Source organism: Schistocerca piceifrons, chromosome 2 (genome assembly GCF_021461385.2).
Source record: "Schistocerca piceifrons isolate TAMUIC-IGC-003096 chromosome 2, iqSchPice1.1, whole genome shotgun sequence".
Classification (NCBI taxonomy): Eukaryota; Metazoa; Arthropoda; class Insecta; order Orthoptera; family Acrididae; genus Schistocerca; species Schistocerca piceifrons.
Genome location: NC_060139.1, coordinates 797,607,604 through 797,632,189, shown reverse-complemented (window position 1 = coordinate 797,632,189; position 24,586 = coordinate 797,607,604). Strand labels below are relative to the sequence as shown.

The window sequence follows — 24,586 nt, the reverse complement described above, 5'->3', positions numbered from 1 at the left end:
AAGGCATTTGAGGTACTGAGAATCATAAGGGCCTAAAGCACATCACCGTTGATTGTGAGATTGTAGCATTTATTCATGCTTCTGAAATCTGTTGATCTTATGATGAGTCAGGTTTATCTGTGCTATAAGCCCACATTGTATACACGAAAATTCACAAAAAACTTTATCACTGGTTTCTGTGATATTCACTTAAATGTGGGATCGACAGTAGTGCGCTATAGGCCCTTATGGATCTCGGCACCTCTTTTGTAGTTGAGTCAAGTGAACATGTTGGTAGACATTACTACTTCAGTTTAATCATTTCCACAAACAGCACTGTGTGTTTGCAGTTAGTTGTTTACTATGCGGGAATCGACTTTCATGGGCAATGTTAATTTGAACTATGCTTAATCTATTTTAAATGCTAACAGAAAAGTGAAGCTATGAGGACAGGTCGTGAGTCGTGCTTGTGTAGCACAGTTGGTAGAGCACTTGCCTGTGAAAGGCAAAGGTTCCAAGATCGAGTCTCGGTCCAGCACACAGCTTTAATCTGCCAGGAAGTTTCAAATCAGCGCAAAGCAAAAATTTTATTCTGGGAACAGAAAAGTAATTTACCAGGAAAAGTTAGCCGCACAGGAGCTAGGGCTTCTGTGAATAGATCCTTCAATTGAGAGAATGACGAATACAAATAAGCTTGACTACAAGCGCACATTTAATAAGGAGGTGTACAGTTAGCACAAGTTGTTGTGTGGGCGCAGCATAAGAATATCTGATTTTCAGCATGGAAGTAAATTCATGAACTCGTATATCTATTAGGGATCTTATACATTTGTTTGAAAAAATGGAAAAGCGCAAAAACTCTCACTTACACAAAAATGCAAAATGGAGAGCTGCGAAAGCTTACACATAATTCTGTTATTGCCCTAAACTGCACTTACTTATGTACAAAACAACAAAATTACACAAAAACAATCCTTTCATCAGATAAGTTATGCATCTTATTATTATTATCATCATCATCATCATCATCATCATCATCATCACTACTACTTTTCTTGCTAATATTATTATTGGTGGTGCCTTTAGTTGCATTGTTGATAAGCATAACTGTTATACAGCAGATGCTATTAATTTCCCACCCTCAAATTTATTTGAATCTAAAAATCTGTGAACATCCATAATGTATATTCACAAGCTGCCACTGATCCAACTCCTTGTACTAACTCAGACCTGAAACATCACTGTTTCTCACAAACTCCTCCAAGCTTGTAATATTCCAGAAGGATATTCAACTGTCAATAGCTTTCACTGCCATTAACATGCACATTACATTTATTAGATGTACCAGCACTTACAAGAAACTGACCAACTGAGCTCCTCTCAAGCTCAGAACTTATGCGTAACTAAATGAGTATCACCCCTCCAACGATTTCAATAACCCAGTTAAACTGTGACATCACTACAACGAATCATATGCAGCCCCTATTTCTTCCATGCCACAGTTTTTTCAAGACTTCCACCAGGTAAGCTGGCAATGGCTAATAATCACATACTGACACCTACTGTCCTGTTTTAGCAGGTGTGTGTTATCAGAATCAGGCTGCCACATCATATCTAGGAGAAGACCTTGAATAGGCGACTGTCCGAGTATGCCAAGTGCTGTTGGCAATCGGGGTGCACTCAGCCCTTGCAAGCCAATTGAGGAGCTATTTGACTGAGAAATAGTGGCTCTGGTCACAAAAACTAACAATGGCTGGGGGAGCAGTGTGCTGACCACATGCTCATCCATATCCGCACCAAGTGATGCATATCGGCTGAGGACGACAGGGCGGTCAGTTAGTATCATTGGGCCTTTCAAGGCCTGTTCAGACAGTATTGTTTTACTTTAGTAAAATTGGAAAGCATGAGAACCTGTTCATTATGAATATCACCAGTTTCACAAAACTTTTAATTCCTTCTTCAGACTTTGTTAATAATTTCACAATGTAACAGAACAATGACTCCCTCCTCCCCCTCCCCAATCCCCAAAAAAATAAAAAAATAAATTAAGAATTTTGTGGGTTACTTCTCTTTTTGTTTATGTTACAACAACTTAAAACAGCCAGAAATTCAATGTTTACTATGGAATTTTTCTCTAGATACAACTGCAATTTTCACCAGTTCCGATTATGACCTTTTGTGGTGGAGAGGGCAGCAAGAAAACAATTGCACTCTCAGTGATAGACTGCAGAATACAACCAACTCCACTGGAATGTCTCATACTTCTACTTCTGAAAATCATTACCCTTTGGAAGACAAGAGAGGTAACTTCAATCAATCATTCAACAGCAATGCTGAAATTTAAAGAGAGATAAGTTCATTAGGAAATTTTTACCGTATTCTCTGATTTTCTTTTTTTCGTGGGAATGTTCCACCCTCACAGCATGAATAGCCAATGTTCATGTCATCATTTCCTCTATATCCTGGATGTGAATGAGCTGGCAATACTGGTCGTGGTTTATAAGGAAGATCTACAGATGGAGAGTGAGTGTGATGAAAACCCTGTCAAAGCACATTAAAAAAATACATATTACATAAAGGAATGGAATAAATGCACAACTTTCCAAAGTTTTTACCTTTGTTAATTCATATAAGTTCTGAGCGTATAACAAACTACTTCACAAACAATAAAAACAGTAACAGTGAGGATCCTTTTTCTAAAAGTGAACACAGTGTTCGTGTAAAATGCAGCTACAAGTAACTTATGCATAAGGAAAAGAGCCTCTCAGTTTCTTTCTCAGCTAAATTATATGAGGTTAAAATTAAAATACACTCAGGAATAAAATTCAACACACATCAACTTGTGAGCAACATCAACCATATGAATAAAAGGTGCTTACCTGTGATGGTGGAGCATATGAAGGTTCAAAGCAATATGATCTCATATCTGTCATTCCAATAGATTCACCACTCTGTGATGAAGGAAGCAATGTTGGAGATGGGTATCTGTTGGCAGTTGATTCTGTATGGGGATGTGGATGATGATGTGCAACTGGATACGGGTTAAACGGATATGACCTAACAGCACCATACAACTGGGAATGTATACGGCTGTGGGAATCTTCACTGTCACTTGGTGGATACTTTTTCTTTTTCACATAATATTCCATCACCTCTTTCCCCACATTCCCAGATTTCACAGACAAATCAATGCTAGCATCTGATGGTCCCCTAATCCTATCATTTTTCTCACAGAGTAGCTCCTTAAATGGAGCAGGAGTAAATGATTTCTGACCTGAAAGCAGCTGACTTGATTTACTGTAGTGAATATTTGCATTGTCAGGAGAATTTGCTTTGTAATTGGAAGAACCAGCAGTGCAAGAGGCTGTCCTTTCATGGGAGGTGTCTGCTGGTGGACAACAGTATTTTGGTGGATCATTCAACAGTGCAGCGAGAGGTAACCTTTCTTTATGTCTTCGAGGATGGAGAATAGTGCCTGTGGTATGCTCAATAATGGGGCCATTTCGAGCTTTTGGCCAAGTTCCTCCATTACGTTCAGCCTCTTTACCCGCACGTCGCCTGCTACGTTTTAATGTCACTGGCTTTCCGTGGTAACTTTCAATGACGGAATCCAGTTCTGCCAGTGCATCATCTTGCTCTCGCTCAAAAGTATTGGGGGACTGATTCTGGCGATGCTTTTTCTCTTCAGGCAAGTCGTGATTCCTGTCTTTGGCATGTTTTCGGCCTCTGACCATGTCAATAGTTTCTCGTACCATATCCCAAGCCCTAGAATTTCCTCCTTTCTCCACAGGAGAAGGAGTCACCTTGTACACAGCTTTCTCTCCTATCCCAAAAGTAGTATTTATATACCTCCTGTCTGACACAAAATCTTCACCCTGAGATGGATTTGTCACATAAAGTTTTTCTCCTTCAGTCTGGCAACAGCGATTTACCATCTTCTGTGCGTTACTGGGGGATTCCTTTAATGCTCTGGATGATGAATTAGATGAACCAAAATACCCTCTCTCTTCTTCAATACTCAGCATGTGACCACATGAGTGAGAACAATTCACAGATGATAAGGCCTTCAATGTTGTTATGGTGATGATATCTGTAGGTTCATCCAATATGGCCATCGCTTCAAGAGCACTTTTAAAGCCATCCATTGTCTTGTTATTAATCTGAAAGAAAATTGACCCTCCATCAACATGCCAAATTGTGAAACATAGAAAAGTGTACAAAGCAGTAACAGACACACGAAAAAGACAATTCCAAAACAATATTAAAACACACAAAAATAAACAAGATACACTAAAAGCATTATTTGTCACAACAGCAGGCAGGAGAGATGCTGATTTTAATGTCTGCCTGTTTTAAGCTTTTTTCTTTTTTTAAAATTTTAAGTGGCATTTGTTTGCTTGAAAGCACTCTTTGATATCTGTACACTATATGCATTTGCTACTTCTGCTCCACAAACTTTAAATAATCAGATCCAAGTTACAGAAACTTTCCCACACAGAATTTATACACAACAAAACATATAGCTTAAAGAAAATGCATCAAAAGAACAAAATGGACGACCTGCAACTAATTCACATTATTCCATGCTGGTAATCACTAGAATACACATCACTTCAAAGATACACACAGGCCTAAGCAATGCAACATAATAAATTTACTGTGCACAACCCACATCACCTAAACACCACATCAGTGATTCACAAGCATGAATTCTCTTAATGATTTTCACCACCATTCCACAAGAGATCAGCACATGACAGCAAAGAGGATGTAAGTTTGGCTGTTGCACACACAAGGCAGCAAAACATCTGACGTCTGAAATTCACGGCCCGAAGAAGTTATTCTGAACTCAAATGAAGGAACTATAAATATTTGTGGACTTTCTTCTCTGCTCTGATGATACCATTTTACTTGCTAAGTCAATGTGTGTGATTGTAAGAGACTTCAGACTGTACCAACAACAATGATGAGACACAAATGTTATACTGATCTATAGTTGCTGCTCTTCTTCACTTTGAAGGACATAGAACTTTTCTCCAGAGTCAGTACACTCAAGAAACTAGAAGGATATAAATCTATGACTGTGCCATTAATATACTTACACTGAGCACTCTGTCTCCAACAGCTAAGTTTCCCTCTTTTGCTGCTACAGAGCCGGGTGTAATTTTGCATATGTAAATACCAGTTTCCAACGTGAGGCCATGGTCTGTCATATTCAACTGCAACTTCAAGAGAAAATTTTTGCTTTACTTTCAAGTGCTTAATATCAACAGTGGAAAATCCAGGATGGAATGTAACAATATAATGAAAAGGATAGCTGCTACTCACCATACAGCGGAGATGCTGAGTCACAGAAAGGCACAACAGAAAGACTGGTGGAAAGTTAGCTTTTCACCAACAACGCCTTTGTCAAAAATAGACAACATACACACATGCACACACTCATGCAAATGCAACTGACACACACACACACACACACACACACACACACACACACACATCACCACACTCTCTCGCAGCTCGCAACTATCCTTTTCATTATATTGGTACATAATATCAACAGTGTGATAACAGCGTTGTTCACTTGTGTAACAGTGTTGTTCACCTGTGTAACTTTACTGTGCTACTACCGTAACAATCAACAATGAAGCAGAGGACACAGAGAAACAAATAAAGCATTAAAACAGTAAATAAGACACACCTGTGTTGTGTACAGACAGCGGCCCCCAATTCGTCTTCGCCGCACCACCATGCTGGCAATGCCACCACTTGAGCGTACTGTCTCAACCACCATACGCTTGCTTACATTGCTGCAGTCCAAGTTATTAACACGACTGATACAGTCATGTACTCTGTGAAAAAATCTTTATATGAGATTTGCAGCTCTTGTATACCATATGCAAAGATCAATCTCCAGAAAGTCTCAGTGTAAACTGGGAAAATTTTCATGAGAATAATATAAGTCAAACATGTACTACTGGAAACAAATTCATTAAACACACAGCAATTAACTTTCCTGAAACTATCAATGTCCATCATTAAACTGAAACTCCAAAGCAAAGATTCAAAATTCAGAGCTCTCTCTCTCTCTCTCTCTCTCTCTCTCTCTCTCTCTCTCTGTGTGGGGGGGGTGAGGGGGGGGGGCAGGGGGGGGGGGGGAGGGGGGGGCGGGCATTAAAATACACTTTCTCTTCCCTGAAGCTCGACTGAGGTTGTGGCTATGTCAGACAGATTGTATGCGAAGAATAAAGAACTAGGGAGGGGGGAGGGAGGCAGCTGGAAAGAGAGACTGAGAGCTGACAGCTGAAAGGGAGAGGCAGAAGGGAACAGGATATGAAAGTAGCCTGGTGAGTCTACTGTGATATATACAGAGGAAATTGCATGTGGTAACAGTGAAGTGTAGGTACTCCCAATGTCTGCCACATGATAATGGGAAAACCCAAGTATGGGGCTTCTTCTATGCAGCCATCCCGCATACCTTTATTAGTCCTGCCACCGGCATATTATATCCTATAATAAGTAGGAACAAGTGTGATAATTAACCTGTCAAGTATCAACTCCACCTCAACTTCTGCATAGCCTTTTATGTGTGAAAAACTACTAATCAACTGTTCCCTGAAGCATATGCTCTTGGACACAGCTTGGAAGTTGCTAAAGTTGACCATCTAGTGACTTAACATACTGCTGGACATAAAATGTTTAATGTCAATATCTGCTTCACAGTCTGTGCCATCTGTAACAACCACACCAAAAAAACCAGATACTCACATACTTTGAGTACTACAGCAACTTTACTACCCTGCATGAGTGTAGGCCCACCACCAATCCCACAATCCTATCCAGTACTGTTGCTGCCTCTCCCTTCCAGCCATCAGCCCCTGTCTCCCTCCACTCTTCCCTTCCCTCCTTCCTTCTCTGATCTTATCTCCCAGAGACAGCCCTTGCCACCAGTTGGGCTACAGTGATGAGACAACATAGTTGGCTGTACCAATGTGGTTTGGTGAGATTGTGGTGTGTGTGTGTGTGTGTGTGTGTGTGTGTCTGTGTGTCTGTGTCTGTGTGTGTGTCTGTGTGTGCGCGTGGGGGGGGGGCAGCAGAGGGAGTAGGGGGGGGGGCAGCAGGGGGGGGGGGGGGCAATGAGGGATTTTCTTGCTAGTTAGCTCTGAAGCAAGGTCTCAATTATATGTTTCAAGTTACAAATGTGTGCTCAACTGGATTCTTTACCCCTCCACATATGATTGTGTGGATAGTACTCCTATTGACTGAGTCTTCTGAGTACACTTCACAGATGAACTCGGAAAACTTCGATTTGCCACTAACTCCTAAGCACATCTTCCAACCTTTACCTGAGGCTCTCCTTCTAGCTATAGGTAATATGGGATGAGAGAGGGAGCTATGGACCTGACTGCAAAGAATAATAGGGTAGAAATGGAGCATGATGAAGGTAGTACAGGGATGGATTGAGGAAGTGTGTTGGAGAACAACTGAGTAAGAATGATTAGTAGAAGAAAGGATCAGAGAGAAGGAAATGGGGACTGAAGAAAAGAAGTATCCAAAGAAACTTAGATCCAGAACTGTATATTAAGTGTGAGTTACAGTAAAGAAAACTATTTGTTCTTTGATGAATAAGTATAATTTACATATAAAATAAAACACTGGCAAATCCAGGATGGAATAATAAGAATATTATGAAAAGGAAAATTGCTACTCACCATATAGTAGAGATGTTGAGTCGCAGATAGGGACAACAAAAAGACTGTCAAAGAAAGCTTTCGACCAAACAGGCCTCCATCAGAACACACACACACACACACACACACACACACACACACACACACACACACACACACACACACACACACACCTAAACACACAACCACAGCCTGGCTTTGGCAGCCAAAGACTGGTCACGTGTGTGAGCTGCATTTGTATGAATGTGTGTGTTCCGATGAAGGCTTCTTAGGCCAGTCTGGCCTTGGAAGTCAGAGAATGCAGGTGTGTGTGTGTGTGTGTGTGTGTGTGTGTGTGTGTGTGTGTGTGTGTGTTGTGATGAAGGCCTGTTTTGCCAAAAGCTTTATTTGACAGTCTTTTTGTTGGTGAGTAGCAACTCCATCCCAGATTTTCCATTGTTTGATTTTGCCTGATGGTTTTCTTCCATCCCATAACCCAGTGCTGTTTTCCTTTGTTACTATTTCCTAATGCATTACTATACTTGGTGTCTGCCCTTCTTTGTCTTCTCTCCTGTCTTTCATTTGTCACCTTCCAAATCGTATTTCATGCTCTAATTATGAGCCACACTGTATCAACTGTCTCAGCCACACTCAACAAACAACTACAGGACCACACTGAATATTCGTGCAGCATCTCATGTCCCACATTAATCCTGTCGATATCATTGATCCTAGACCTTCAAATTGATCACTCTTCCTGCGTCACTCTTGTGTATTTTTGCATGTAATTTTCTGTATCTTCCTATGCCACACTAACTTTTATCTCACCCTACTAACTCCTCCCCACCCCCACTCATTCTCCTCTCTATTCCAGCTCACACATACTAACTTCACCTAATCTAGTCACATCTCCCGTCCCTCTCCTTGACTCTTATTCACCCGCAGACCTGCAACCCGCATTAAAATCTTTTTATTTATTTATTTTTGTTTTATCTCTCAGTGTTTTCACGTCAATTTCAGTTGGTTTTCACCTTTCACTATTGTCCTACTCCCTCATATTTCATCTTGTTTCCCCATACTTCACCCACTTCATCATTTTGTGAATTTTCTGAAGTGTTCTGATGTATTTTTGAGAATTTTTTGAACATATTTCTACATTATTTAAGTTTTTTATGCATTTTTATCCTCCGCCATGAATCCTTGCTCTTTCCAAAAAAGGCAGTCTGGCCTTGGCAACCAGAGAAGGTGGCCATGTTTGCATGTGTTGTGTTTGCATGAGTGTATGTGTATATGTTGCCTGTTCTGATGAAGGCTTGTTTGGCCAAAAGCTTTGTTTGACAGCCTATTCGTTGTGCCTAGCTACAACTCACCATCTCCGCTGTGTGGCCGGTAGCAACTTTTCATAATACTGTCATTATGTACAAAATATATGTTATTACTTATTTGCATGGAATCCTGTACTGCATAGATATTTAAAAAATTGCCATCTGTGTGCATCACTTCTTAATCTACAACAATTTAAAAAGAATTAAGTAGTAGCTGCACTTACTTCAGCTTGCCATCTGCCACTGAGCCTTTTGTGATTGATGATACATATATTCCACTGTCATTTGGGTACTGGGGATCATCTCTACCACCAACGAGATCAAATCCAAGATCATCATCAGAGGCCAAACCACTCTGCATATAACAAAAACAATAGTTACTTATTAACTAAGAAAAATTTCCACACTATTTAATGACTCTACAATGAATTCTTATGCCAAAGTGTAAAAATATTATTAACACTATAATTAAATGGACAATTAGGTAGAAACTGCTGCTGATCATTTACTGTCTCTTAAGACATTGATCTTGCAAAAGATCTTGGCTGCACATGAAATAGTGATGGGCTTCATAGCCAAATCTGCCAAAGAATGTCACTTATGGGTTTTGAAAAGTGCAAAAGTGTTTGAGATGAGCTTAAAACATTTAAAGCCAAAGACATTTTAACATCTAAATCTGTCTTACAGTGCATCTTGCACAGCAACCTGTCCACCATGTTGATGATCAGGAAGCATGGAATATGGCATATGCTATACCCTCTCTGACCTTACTACAGAAGCTCATCTTAAAACCAAAATAAGAACCATTTTCTTCAAATATGCATAACACAGTGAAGAAAAGAAAATTTTCTTACCAGATCAATGTCCAATATCTCAGTTTCCCACTCTTGCATGTCAGCATCAATTGCAGAATCATGACTATGATTATGGCCCATTGCATGGAACTGTTGCATTCTTGTTTCCTTCTCCTGTTCTGCTTCCATTTTCTCTCTATAAATTTCAAAGCATTTTATTTAGTGGGTAGATGTATTAACTTTTTTTTTTTAAAGAAAAGAAGAATATGAAGACAGACATGCATTGGAAAGAATAAAAAATATGTCATCTTCAAATAAAAAATGCATAATGTGAAGAAAGGCAAAAGGTATAAAATAGAATCATAACAATCTTTATGAAGTAGTACAAGCAAATACCTAACAGGTGCACAGTTTAATTATGTGCAAAACAAAGCTCAACAGGACATGGCAGCCACTGAATATCACAGGAGATTTTTTAAATTTTTTTTTAACAATAAATGGGAGGAATGGACCATGACAATAAATGAATAATGATGGCTATAAAATATTGCTAAGAAGAAAAGAGGACAGAGGAGAAAGAGAAAGTTTTTGAGGGAAGGTATACTACTTCATGTAACAGAATTGTGATGCTGACTTAAAGTCAGAGGTCTCTGGTACACTTTGTAGTAATTTTGTATACAGCCTGACACAAACTCTATATAAAAGATGATGGTAAAAAAGAGCTTATGATAGGTTTCAAACATAGACTGATTACTACTCTCAGGAGCTCCTTGGAGCTTACTGTAAATAAAAAGTTAGCAATAAGGTTAAATGACATGTACTGGCATATTTTGGTATATTTTAAGGTTCCATAGGCATGGGCTTACTTTTCTTTTTTAAAAAAAGAAAGGGGAGGGAGGGAGAGGAAGAGGGAGAGGGAGAGGGAGAGGGAGAGGGAGAGGGAGGGGGAGGGGGAGGGGGAGGGGGAGGGGGAGGGGGAGGGGGAGGGGGAGGGGGAGGGGGAGGGGGAGGGGGAGGGGGAGGGGGAGGGGGAGGGGGAGAGGGAGAAAGGGGGTTAATTATTCTGAATAACATGCAAAGCTATTTATCCTTAATGGTAAAAGCTGTTCTGACTGCCTGCATTTATCGCGTGCTGAACAGAGACAACCCAAGATAAATCAAATGTTAAGCATTTATCTTCATCAGTTTAATTTAAACTTTACAGCATATAATTCACTGATAAGTATTTAAAACTGCAATAAATCTCCTTGATATGTCAAACAAGTGCCTATCAAGCAGCTGTATTGAATAATGCAGTCCATGCTCAAATGTCTGTGCATTAATACTAACTCATTATTTTGCCTGTAAACCAAAGACATGATGTTCCTCTCCAGTCTCTTGTTTGTTGTTGCATGGAAAAATTATAACAATATTACTTATTAATCTATACAAATAAGATCTATAACAACATACATTCAAATCTATGTAAATTGAGTAAAACTTACTATGTAATAGTAAAATAAAAATATGTATCACTAAATATCTAAATGTTAGAGGAAGACAACATGTAGCCTGGATTTATTCTTCATAAACTGTAATTCCAAAGTTTGCTTACTGGCAGTGTGAAGAAATAGAGGGCATTCACGAGTTCCTACATAGCACATATTTCATAAAATACTTACTTCAAGTCTTTCAACTCCTTGGAAGCCTCATTCCTCTGCTTTTTAATGTCGTCAGAGTCCCTCAATGCCTCTGCCAGATCAGAGACTGCTCTATCCCTCTCCTTTCTCAGTCGGTCACAGAGTGTCCTTATGCTCTCTCTTTCCAATACTATCTTATCCCTTTCACTGAAGGCCCAGTCCCGACGCCGTTTTGACACTTCAGCCTCTTGAGTAGCCTCTGCACAAATTACGTAAAATGTCAATATTCACCAAAAATGCTTACTGCTAGTCAGCTTCTCGCAACTAATGCCAAAATGGGGAGCATTGTAAATTATATATTCTGGTGTCCAAAATTAAAGCAACAACTGGAAATTTTGCAAGTTTGCATTTACTTTGCCACAAACAGTATAAACAGGTGATAGTAAAGTAGAAACAATGTAAAGAATACAGAGCATAATCAAATGCAACATGCATAACGGTAGACAAAAATGTTCTTCCTTTTTTTCCAACTTAATGGATTTGCACACAGTTTCTGACAACTACTTAATGTGCTCAGTATGGGGTGTGACCATCTCTGGCACCAATGCAGGCCTGACAATGTTGGGGCATGTTGTGAATGATGTCATCAATCTCATGTTGTGGCAATAACACCCATCCTTCCTGCAGAGATGCTCACAGGTCTTGGAGAGCGATTGGTGCATGCTGACGTGATGCAACCCATCTCCCTAGTGCATCCCAGACATGCTCTATGGCATTCAAATCGGGAGAGTGAGCAGGCCATGCCGTGGGTGCAATATCTTCCCGTTTCCAAAAGAACCTCAACCACTCATGCTCTATGAGGTCACGCATTATCATCCATAAATACACAGTCTGAGCCCACAGCACCTCACAACAACTGCTCATGAGGTCCCAAGATCTCCTCACAGTACCTGACAGCAGTTAAATCTTGCTGATTCACCCATACAATTTCATGAAGAGGTGTTCGAGTGGTCAACAAAATACCTGTTCACACCATTAGGGACCTTTCTCGATACTAGTCTCTTTCAGCAATGTTCAGATCCTGAAATCGTGTTCCAAATGCCCTCCAGATGCGAATCCAATTGAGGATCACTCTCCAGGCCAAATTGGGACTCATGTGAAAAGATGGGCCGCCATTCAACCATCCAGGTGGCATGTTGACAGCTCCACTCTATAGATGTTTCCTTTTGTGAAGACATGCCAGATGCAAACAGACAGCAGGTCTTCAACAATAAACGCCACTCTGTTGAGGCCTTCTGTACACATTTGCCTCAATACAACATGTCCAGGAGATGCTGCGAGGTCTGATGCCAGTTGCAGTGCAGGACTAAGGCAGTACCGTCGTGTCCTTGCAGCCAAATAACGGCCCACTCATTCTGATGCCACATATAGTCAGCCCTGCCCTGGGCTTCGGGATACAGTTTCTGCCTCTATAAACTGTTGCCTCATCCAAGAAACAAAAGAACAATTCCCATTAAGCCATCTAACCACATCAGTCTGCAAAGTCTCCTGCTTCCATTCTCCCTATGGCCCTCCACAGCAGAGTGTTTGTAGGCATCTTCTTTGTGCCATACTGCACTGTCTGTGGCTGTGTACACAGCGATTGTGGATTTGAGACTATCCTGCAAACACTATCCCGCTTGACAGGTGTCCTGATGTCACGGTTGTGGTTGTTCATCGATCAGACTGCCACCTTCCATGCAGAACATGATCTTAACAACATCTCTTGACTGTTCGTATGGTTATATCACACATTAGACACAGGGTGGAGAAATAGCAGTTTGTTGCTTTAATTGTGGACAACAGTGTAGTTATTTTAATTCTTTTCAAAATAAAGGAAACAAGAACACAATAGTTCCACAAATTATCTTATGGTGCACAGGTAGTCAATGAGGCAGTATAATTTCCTTATTCTGTTATCATCCTCAGGTAATATATGTTCTCTACTAATTGTTCTCTGAATCGTACAGAATCTAACCTACTACTTTCTTCTTGTGTCCATCAAAAATTGTCAGCAGCTCCTATCTCTCTTTCTTTTCTAAATTATTACTTAGCCACTGCAATGGTTACTGGAACTTAACAAGGCATAGTGTCAATGTTTTAGGTGTATAAAAAAATGCAAAATTGCAGTGTTTCAGACCCAACGTTAACCTGTATGATTTCACATCAGATCAGTCTGGGTGGGAATTGGTGGAATTGGTTCACAGCAGGGGCGTATAACAAATATTAAAATTACACTTGGTAAAGTACAATGAAACTCAAAAGTAGAATAAAAGCTGATGAGTGTCTTACTCTTTTTCTTAACAATGTGAGATGACGAGATTTTAACAGCACTTCTCTCCCCCTCCTTCCAGGCACCTTTTCTCAGTTTATCTGTAACCAGTCAAACTAGTTTCAAAGTATTACATTACATATCTTACCTGAGCACGCATACAGAAACCAGTAGCAAACTTCCCTTCTAAAGTACTCAAACTGCTTGACATTACCTTGTTATATGATTCTCTCCTGTGAGTCGAACAAACTTGTAACCATTCACGCTGCCTTTCCTTGCATATTTTCAATATTGCCTGTTAGTTAAGGGTCCCACAGACCTAAGCAATACTCTAGGATGGACTGCACAAGTGTTTTGTAAATAATTTCCTTTTTAGACTCATTGTCTTTTCCCAGTATCCTACAGATGAACTGCAGTATACATATGGTTCAGTGTATGTGGTCATTACATTTCATATCCCAACAAATTGTTAGAACCAGGTATTTGCATGAGTTGACTGACTCCAATTGTGGCTCACTGATATTTATTTGTTCTTATGTATTTATTTACTGAATGGCATACACCATGATTTTACACACACACACACACACACACACACACACACACACACACACACACACACACACAAATTAATGTACCAGACTCAGTTACAAATTAATGAACAAGCATTATATACACTCAGTTGCCTCATCTGATGCTGCAAGGAAATCAGTGAAGGTTCCCTTGTAGTCTTAATCCACATTCTTCTATTAGTTGCTGGGTTGTTTACTTTTCATCTCAGCAGTCACATGGTATCTTCCCCATTTGTGGTGAGCATTTGCACTTCAGTTACAGTACGTGTGTATTTGGTTTAATGTTCTCCACACTTTGTGGGATTGGTTTAAACCAGAAAGCTTCTCTGTGGTCATGAAACTTTGACACTGTGACCGATAGGGCTCATGCTAATATTGTTTCCAGGCATTGTGAATGATAAAGTTTTAGTTTATCAGTCCTTTAGCAGTGGTTATTGCTGGACTTCTCTGTATAACCTTCTCTGAACAAGGTCAGCGACATCATTATATAAATATAGTTAGCTGAGGGTCATTGTTAATCCTGTACACTCTATAGAGACAATTTTTTATGCTGTATCTCCATTTTTTGTATATGGCTCGAGGATGGAAGCCATGCAGTAGGGGTGGATTTTATTGTGCCATTGTTCGTACGCATAGTGTCATATAGTTTCACAACACTCTTTCTCATTGCAAGCTATTAACACTTTGCCGTCCGCACGTCACATACAAATTTATTCGCTTGGTGCTGGCAGCGCTAATTCAGATACTTGGCTTGTTGCTGGCCGTTCTTGACATTATCGGGAGATTATAAATTGTTACGTTTTACTAATCTCATCATTAGTTCTCAACCCTGTTCCCCTACTTTCATGAAATTTCGATGATATACATATGTAAATAAATACAAAATTTATTTATTTCATATATTTGTTTATTTACATTGTCTTTGGTACTTAATATTTCTCTTTCATATGATATGCAGCAAATCAGTCTCAAAGATATAACGCAACTCCACAAGACTCGCACATTAAGTTTATTGTTCTTTTTTCTGTTTTTGTAACATACATGGCAGTTTCTTCATTTTTGTTTATTGGTTTTGGAAATACATAGGCCTATTAATTGGTGTTGCTTTATGTGACCGGAAAGTCTGTCAACCGGATCATGATGAGACGTATGCAATGTAGTGGCAACCTCCAAGTCCAAGTTTTGCTCCCTGCAATCATCATAAATAATCAAATCATCTCTTTTATCTGCCATGATGAAAGGGCACAAGTATGTATAAAAACTTGTTGACGTGTGTAACTTATTGTTACCTCAACAGAACACCAATGCAAAAGATACTAAAGTGTTGTCGCCAGCCACTGCACAATACTACGCTCACAACACCACTGTAGTGTCGCCGGCCAGTGAGCGATACTATGCACATGACACCACTGTGTTGTCACCGGTCGTTGATCGCTGTTTAGCGCACGACAAACATTGAAGCACGACAGTTCTGTAGTTGGGTTCCATTTGTGAAAGAAGTCACTTAGCAACTTTAGTCAGAGCTCAAGGTATCTTCAGTGGCCTCAAATAATTCCTGTAGTCCAGCTATAGCCCAGTTATTGGTTAACCAAACTTCTGGATTCTGTGTTCACATGTCAGAAATATAAAGACTGAAGAAAAGCAGAGCAAGGACTGAATCCTTTAGCAGCCTGTTGTTGAGTATTTTGGCAGAGCTAATCCTTCCTCTAATAATCAGTTTAAAAGTTCTCCATGGTACAACTTCACTCTCAATGATACTGCAATCACGTGACAGAAGATTTAGCGTTATGTGACGTGCAAAATTTTACATTTCTGAAAATTTACAGCAAGTTGCCAATCTTTACCCACTCTGAAATAATATCAAGATCTGCCTGAATAGTTGTATATTTTTCCTGATTGTACTTCATTACAGACAACTACATCATCTGCAAAAAGTATGAGGTACTATTAATACTGTCTACCAATTAGACAATATACAAAATGAACAGCAAGTTTTCCAGTATACCTCTCTGGGGCATAACTGAAATTACTTCTACATCCATCAATGACTCTCCATCGAGGATAATGTGTAACATACTCCCTATCACAAAATCCTCCATACAGTCATGAATTTCATTTGATAACCATTATGATTGTATTTTCATTAATGACATGTTAATGTGTTACTGAGTCAAATGGTTTTCCTACGTCGAAGACTGCTGTATGTAAAGGATTGCCTTGATCTATGGAATTCAAGATGGCATGTGAGAAAAGTGTGAGTTAGATTTCACATGACCAATATTTTCATTATGGTTGCCAGGGCAGAAGCCATTCTGTTCGAGTTACCTACGTTCAAGTTCAAAACCTCATTCTGTTTGAGGGTATTCCTACCCACTATCCTCCCCACCCTATCCTTGGTGCTATTCCACCATCCCCAAAACCCATGCAATGTCCTTGACCATCCCTACTTCATTCCTGCTTTCAACCCTTGCCTCATGGTTCATATCCCTGCAACAAAGCTAGATGCAAGACCTGTCTCATAAATCTTCCCAACATCACCTACTCAATGCCAGTAACACGCATCATCTATTCCATCAAAGGCAGGGCTGCCTATGAAAGCAGTCATGTAATATACAAACTAAGCAGCAATCACTGTGCTGATTTTTACATGCACACAACAACCAACAAGTTGCCTGTTCACATAAATGGCCACCAACAAACTGTGGCCAAGAGACAGCTGGACCACCTAGTTGCTAAAAATGCTACCCAATGCAACATGCTTCACTTCAATCCCTGCTTCACAGCCTGCACCGTCTGGATCTTTCCTACAAACACCAACTTTTCTGAACTGCACAGATGTTAACTGCAATATATCCACCATTTCTGCAACCCCCTAGCCAGAGACAGTAGTTGTGTGTTTGAATTACACTTGCAAGAATGTGTGTGAATGTCTTTTACTTTAGAAGAAGGCCTTTTGGCCGAAAGCTCAAATGTATAGCAGTCTTTTTGTTGTGCCTGTCCGCAACTCATTACCTCCTCTATGATGAGTAGCAATCTATCCTTTTCATAATACTGTCATTATTGCATCCTATTTTTTCCATTTCATAATCCTAAACAGATGGATCTTAATAATACTTAGCAGCAGTTTTGTGGATGACGTCTGCTACAGACGGGTGTGACCTATTTCTCCCAACAACTGGGCACAATATATTTATTTATTCAGGTATTTATAGCATATTATGATTAAGAGAGAGACTAACTCAATTGCAAATATTTTACATAATCTGAATAAAAAAATCTTTGGTTCCTGGGGCCATTTTTAATTTTATTGATGTGTTCCACAATGAAGATGACACATATGCCTATATCACTCATTTTGCAGTGGTGTGAGAATTACACTCTAACTGTACTCATGGAACTTACTTCGTAAAAGACATGTTAAATTTGAGTTTAGCATTTCTGCTTTTGCTGTGCTACTTTCAGTTTTGGTTCCTGTGTCTTCCACAACTATCTGAACACCAAATGTTTGTGCAACCAACAGCCCTAACATTTGAACAAAATTGATTTGAGCTTTGCAGTGGTCATTAATAGCTTTATGCATTGCCCTTTCTTTGACTCTGACACTATGCTCTGTTTTACACCTACTGTGCAGCAGTCACAGTATCTTTAGAAGTTTCTTTACAGAGACTGGAAACTATGGAAGATCCTTCTCATCATGAAGGATGGATACATATCTATCCAGCACTTTGTCAACTATTCTTCTAAACTTCAGTCAAAGTTTCCCTATATGCACCTGCCCAGTGCTAAATGTCTGAAGTTCCTCTCAGATATGACATTACTGCCTCTTCATCTAGTTTCCTGAACATATAAATCATTCTGCTTCTTTTAGTTGCCCTTTGCCTTTGGTAATCACTGTTGGCACAACTGTATCATAATCACTGATACCAGTTATGACGTGGACATCTTCAAACATCTCACGAGATCTATTTGTTGCCATTAGATCCAGGAAATTTTTGTCTAGCGGGGGCTCTTAAAATATGTCTTCAGTAGTCTTCCAATAAAGCATCTAGTATTGTTTTGTAAGATGTCTTGTCATACTCAGTTATCCAAATTGAATGATGAAAGATTACAAAGTGTTATCTAATGATGATAGTATAATTGGAGAACTTATGTATTAATAAGCCAAGGTTTCCTTTAATATTTTTGCTTGTAAATTTGGGAATGAATTTCCCGGTCAGCAGAAGTACTCGTCCTTGACATTAAGTCCTGCTCAAATACTTTACAATTTTTATCTTGATTTTGTCTACTGTGATGAACATTAACACCTCGATTTCCCATAAGCTATTCTTCAATACACACAAAGAATTACTTAAAAAGTCTCATTGCTGTCAATTCATTACAATGATGCAACAACACTACATTTAACTCTACAGGTTTAGGCATACTGGCAGTAGAATAGTTTACCTGTTCCTTTTCTTTTTCTTTTCCATGTATTTAGATTAGTAAACATCAAATTTTTACAGCCAGTAGAGCTAAGTTCTGAAAATCTTAGCATCCTCTTTTCTCTAATACATCCCCAATATTTCTTGGTTTGAAGCTAACTTCTTATACAACCACCACCACCATTCTAAGGCATTATAGAACATAACATATACACAGTGTATTTACTCAGGTTAATATTTAAAGCTGACACTCAGTTACCAGCACCAGGGTACATGAAGGAAGCCTTCCAAAAGAGTGTGGAAATTACAAATCGGTTGTCCCTTGGGCAATGGTGAAAGACACTGGCTACTTGTTCCGAAAAGGTGCTGCTACACGCCCCGACAAGACGATATGCAACAAACACAAATAGTCCTTCCAGGGTACAGGAAACTGCTTAATAATGCTGGGCACAGCTTATGAATCTGCATCCACAACAAACAGGGTGTATTGATTCAACAGTGTGGTTAATGTTTAGAGCTAGTCAACCATAAACACTGGAGAAAACATAATATTTCTAAGTCTGGTTTAAGCTGCACAAAATACTGTTTCATTTAGAAAATGCTTGCCTGGTTTTATTTTACCTTTGAAGATACTGTCTTTTGAGGCCATAAACATTTTTGAGTCATGGATTTGCCTGTACTTTTAAACATTTGATGTATTTTTGCAAAAACTTATCACACATTGTGAAATAATCTTACTGTTATTGTCGAATGGGATTTTTGAATAATACTTCTGCTCTGGCTATATGGCTTTATACATTACAAAATCATAAAGTGAACAGTAAATGAAAATTTTGTTTGGTTCAAACTTACTGTTGTTGCCCATTCAGCCCATGAAATGAGATTATGAAAGCACAAGTACAAATAACCCCTAACTGTTTTCTTTGTTTTTGAACCTATTTTGCAAATAGTCAGACCTCAAAAAATATGAATATTTGATTCAGAAGCCATTCAACTAGTGGTAAAGTAAACACGAATCAGGCAACACAGATGTGTGTAGTAATTATTCATTACATACAGATATTTGGTTCCTCTCCTCACCACCCAAATCCCGAACAAAAACTTCAGCCCCAAATGAATAAACCCTATTTTTACATAACAATTGTCTTCCAGATCTGCTTAGGGCAATTTGTTGCCAGTCTGCTTTTCCTGAAGATCAATATCCTACTGAGAGTAAGACCGTCATAAACAGAGTACTGATGTAACTGTGCTTAAGAATGGGAGAGACACTAGCCTTGACTCCCTTAAAGAAAATGGCTTGAACAATTCTGAGAACATTGAAACACTTAAAGCAAGACGACATAATTCCATATATTTTTAAATCATCCTTATAAAGTTGTGTCATCTCAATTGTGATTCAGGCAGCAAACTAAAAATCTACACCACGAAGGTTGCAATGAGCTTTGAAACTCACATTTTCCAATTTTGTATCCAGCATTTTCGTGCCACACTGCCTCTCTGAAGACTACCTTTATACTTCATGAACTAAATATTACAACCCACCTTGAAGTTCAGCTTGCAGTTTATCGATCTGCTTGCGCAGTCTATCAATTTCTATATTTGCTTGATCTAGGTTATCCATTCTTTCTTTTTGGGATTTCCCATACATGTCCCTTGTGCTCGTTGACACTTCTGCTTGGTCCTTTCTAGTATTGTCCCTAAAAATTTAAATATCAGATAACAAAGGATCTGACTCCACAAATAAATTAAAATTAGAATTAATGACAACAATTAAGAACGTAAATTTTGTTTCAAAACAAATAAATAGGTGAATGATAACCTTACCATTTCAGTGCTGTATTGCTGAAAAGATAAAATGCACACAAAATGTAAGCCAGGGGAAAGTCACACTAAAATTGTGCCATCAATGTTACATACATTTCAACACCCTAGTGATGCAAATACCTGTTTTAACATCTCATTTCCGAAGTATTCACAGCTTGATGACTAAAGATGGATGCCCCATCATGATTAAGGATTCCATTTTTCCTAGACAACTTTTCAACAACTGACCCAGCAAAATTTGTCAGATACGGCAACTGGTAGATGTGCACACTATCTGGACTCCAACAATGATCCAATCCTCCTCTGCTACTCTCTACATTTGCACAAGTTTAATTCTTGATCCCAACCACACTCTTCCATATTTGGTTGTTTATATGTCCTAGGATGAGTTGCATGAGTAATTTGTAAGCAATCTCCTTTGTAGACTGATTGCATTTTCCTAGTATTCTACCAATAAACCGATGTTTGATGCCTGCTTTACCCATGACTGAGCCTATGTGATCATCCCATTTCATGTCCATACTAAGTGTTACACCCAAGTATTTGTATGACTTAACATATTCTGACTATGACTCACTAATATTATATTCAAAGAATAATTTTTTTTTCTTTTTGTGAATTAATAATTTCATATATTTGAAAATTTAAAACAAGCTGCTAATCATTGCATCACTCTGAAATCTTACCAAAATCTGATTGAATATTTACACAGCTTCATTCTGACAGTACTTCGTTGTAGATAACTGTAGTATCTGTGAAAAGTCTGAGGTTACTATTAATATTACCTGCAATGTCATTAATATACAACATGGACATTAAGGGTCCCAACACACTTCCCTCAGGCACACCTGAAATTACTTCTACATCTGTTGATCACTCTTCATCCAAGATAACATGTGCATTCTCCCTACCAAAAAATCCTCAATCAGTCACATACTTTATCTGATATCCCATATGATCATACTTTTGATAATAAGAGTAGCAGTCAAACGCTTTTCAGAAACTGAGAAATACTGTGTCTACCTGACTGTCTCAATCGATGGCTTTCAGGACGTCGTGAAAAAAAGTGGAAGTTCAGTATCACACAATCTATGTTTTTGAAATCCATGCTGGTTGCATCGAGGAAGTCATTTTGTTTGAGATACTTCATTATGTTTGAGCTCAGATATGTTCTAAGATTGTACATAATGGGTAGTAGTTCTGAGGATCACTTCTGCTAGTCAACAGAGGTGTTAATTCAACAGCGAATTGGGTATAGAATCTGACAGGGATCATAGGGTCACCACTAATTTAGTAAACTGAGTACCTCATATAAAACTATGCTAAAATTTGATCCTTTTTCTCTGTTTACCAAGTATCTCCATACTCATATTTGAATGGACATCTGATTCATACTATCTCAGAAGCTTGGAGCTATGCTGGAAGACTTGTCACACTTCATGCCACCTATAATAGTAATGAGAATGCTTAGTAACACCTAGTTTTCCTAGCTGTTTCATTCTGTTAGCCAAAATTCAAAAACCTCAATGGAGAAAATATTAGCCAATTATGATAAACTGAAGGGCACATAGTTCTAAGTCTGTGTTCGCCTCTTGTTTTACAATTAACAGCTCTCTCTCACATAATTTGGATGGAAGGGCCTCTCTGAATACCACATTCTCTACCATATAGCAAGTGTCCCAATGAAACCACAACACACAATGTTTGTTCAGCAATCCCACTTTATCAAACCTATGGCAAGTCACACTTGTGTCACATGGCTAATCTGATTTACATAAATTTCAACAGGTAAATACAATAAAATACAAAATTATATGTCAATTTACTAACCTTTAACAAATGAAAAATTAGCCCTAGAAATACATCAATTAGTGTGAATGAAATATGCATTCTTCATGCCATTTGTTCTTAGTTGGCATGACATAAACACTTGTACTAAAGTAATTAGCTACGTATTATGAAAACAGAAGCAAATATAGCTAAAATTAGGATCATATTTGCTTTTTATTTAAATATGATAGCAAGTGAAATTCACATTGCTCACATGGGCACAGTGCTGAGTAGCAAACAATATGTACAAATCAGAAAATAGGCACATATGTTGATAAATAAAAATGAATTCCATCACAAATAATGATTTCACCATTTTTTGGTTTTATTTCATAAGTAATAAAATACTCTCATTTACATAGATAACTGTATATTAAATCTGGAAACAGTACTGGAAATTTAGTTGCAACACTGAGCATTAAGAGAGTGCTTGGTGGTAACATTTGTTTTAACATGCCCTTTTGCTGAGTTTCTGTTATCCACTATCAATTTCTAAGTTAATAGAAGTCCCTTTGGTAACTGGTTGATAACACTGCAAGTTCCTAGTTTGTGTAAGTTCTGTGAAACAATGATGATGTAAACTAACATTTGTTTCTTAACCTGTTACAATGACATGGCATCAACACATAACAACACTCCTACCAGGATAACAATGCAGTGCACATGTGAATTATAATGAAGTTCAAATTGTTTTTATATGTCTGACTGGTTTCGCCACAGAAACTATGTGGCAAGTAATCCAGCCCACACAAATCACATCAATACATAGCAAAGAAAAGTACTTGAAATCATAGCTTTGTAGGACCTAGAACGTGGAATAACAATGGTTCCAAAGCTGGCACAGATTGTGCCTTCCTTTCAAAAATAACTCTGCTTCTGACAGAGTAAAGACTGTTAAAAATAAATGCAATGAATAGATTGCAAATAGATGACACTTCTACCACAAAAGCAGGATTATTTCACAAGAATCACAAAATGTTTGTACTATATGTAAAGTACAAAAAAATAAAGTTTTTATAAAAGTGAGAAAATTTCTAGTTACAGTATGTATGCTAATTGGCATAATAGAAACAATCTGGAAGCAAATGTGACTGGAGATACATCATCCAAGTACAAACATTTTTGTATGGCAGTTACACACCACTGTCTGGTCTTGGCTAAAATTTACCTGGGATAAAGAAACTGAAATCTAAATGTGTCATATCTTAAAAATACTGTGATTTTGTGTCATGAGTTGATTCCTCTTTTACACTAAAGTAGCTGTTATTAACCATCACAGTTCACGGTAGTAATATTATTTTGCATGTACCAAAGGTAAATCTGTAATCTCAATCAGCAGTCTTCTGAAAACTGACAATCATTTAAATTAACAGGCACAAGAAAATTATTTCTGCAAAAATTAGCACCTTACCTTTCTCGACTGTATGTATGATATTCAAGCCTGCTTTTGTAACCTTCTCTGTTTGAATCATCTTTTACAGTATATCCACCAAACTTTTCTCTGAGATCATTACATTCCTTCAGTGCTCTATCCCTGTCATGCAAGGCTGATGCAATTTCTCTTTTCAATGTTTCAACTTGGTATGACAAGGCCTTTTTCTGACAAGAGGAATAAATAAAAGATATGTGAATTAAACTTATCTTAACAATTAACTAAACAAATGTCTCATTACCAATTACTACATTTCATAAATTATGAAAAACTCAACGTCCAGTACAGTTCAGTTACAGTAACAAAAAAATTGTATTTTGAGACAGCTTAATTTGCAAGTATTGCTATTTTCTATAATTAATTAAAATCTCTTTTAAACCTCAATGACTGTATTGTGGTTTTATACAATGATCAGTATGTGCTTTTACACAATAAAAGTACCACTGACGAGATAATATAACTAGGTATATTCAATATCCTTTGATTACATAATTAGTAAGCCACAATTGTGTCTAACTATGTCTCTCCAAGATTAGTGTGTGGTCAGGAAAATGAATAATTGGTGATGCATTTGATACTCTGCAGCCAGTTGACAGAACAATGAGCAATTTTTGTTTATTCGGAAAAGCAGTTGCTCATACAACATTCATCTTGCCTATGTTTCATGCTAACTCAGCTGTTAACACAGATTACAAAGTATTAATATTTATCAAGCACTGAGGAAAAATAATACAAGTTTTCGTATCCGCCGGCAACAAAATGTATGAATTGTATAAACTAGCACAGTGTCAAAGCAAACCACAATTGTC

The 24,586-nt window shown here is 38.3% G+C and overlaps 1 protein-coding gene across 1 annotated transcript in view; it reads right to left on the bottom strand.

The window, feature by feature from the left end:
• The window catches only part of LOC124773398 (disks large homolog 5-like), a 192,856-nt gene that overhangs the window by 101,503 nt on the left and 66,767 nt on the right, over positions 1-24,586 (bottom strand). The window contains exons 8-16 of the mRNA XM_047249398.1: positions 23,757-23,944; positions 20,234-20,388; positions 11,430-11,646; positions 9,829-9,964; positions 9,199-9,329; positions 5,681-5,831; positions 5,082-5,204; positions 2,859-4,139; positions 2,354-2,520 (exon numbers count right to left, since the gene is read on the bottom strand). Of these exons, the coding sequence (XP_047105354.1) occupies positions 2,354-2,520; positions 2,859-4,139; positions 5,082-5,204; positions 5,681-5,831; positions 9,199-9,329; positions 9,829-9,964; positions 11,430-11,646; positions 20,234-20,388; positions 23,757-23,944 (2,549 nt within the window). The remainder of the gene's footprint in view (positions 1-2,353; positions 2,521-2,858; positions 4,140-5,081; positions 5,205-5,680; positions 5,832-9,198; positions 9,330-9,828; positions 9,965-11,429; positions 11,647-20,233; positions 20,389-23,756; positions 23,945-24,586) is intronic.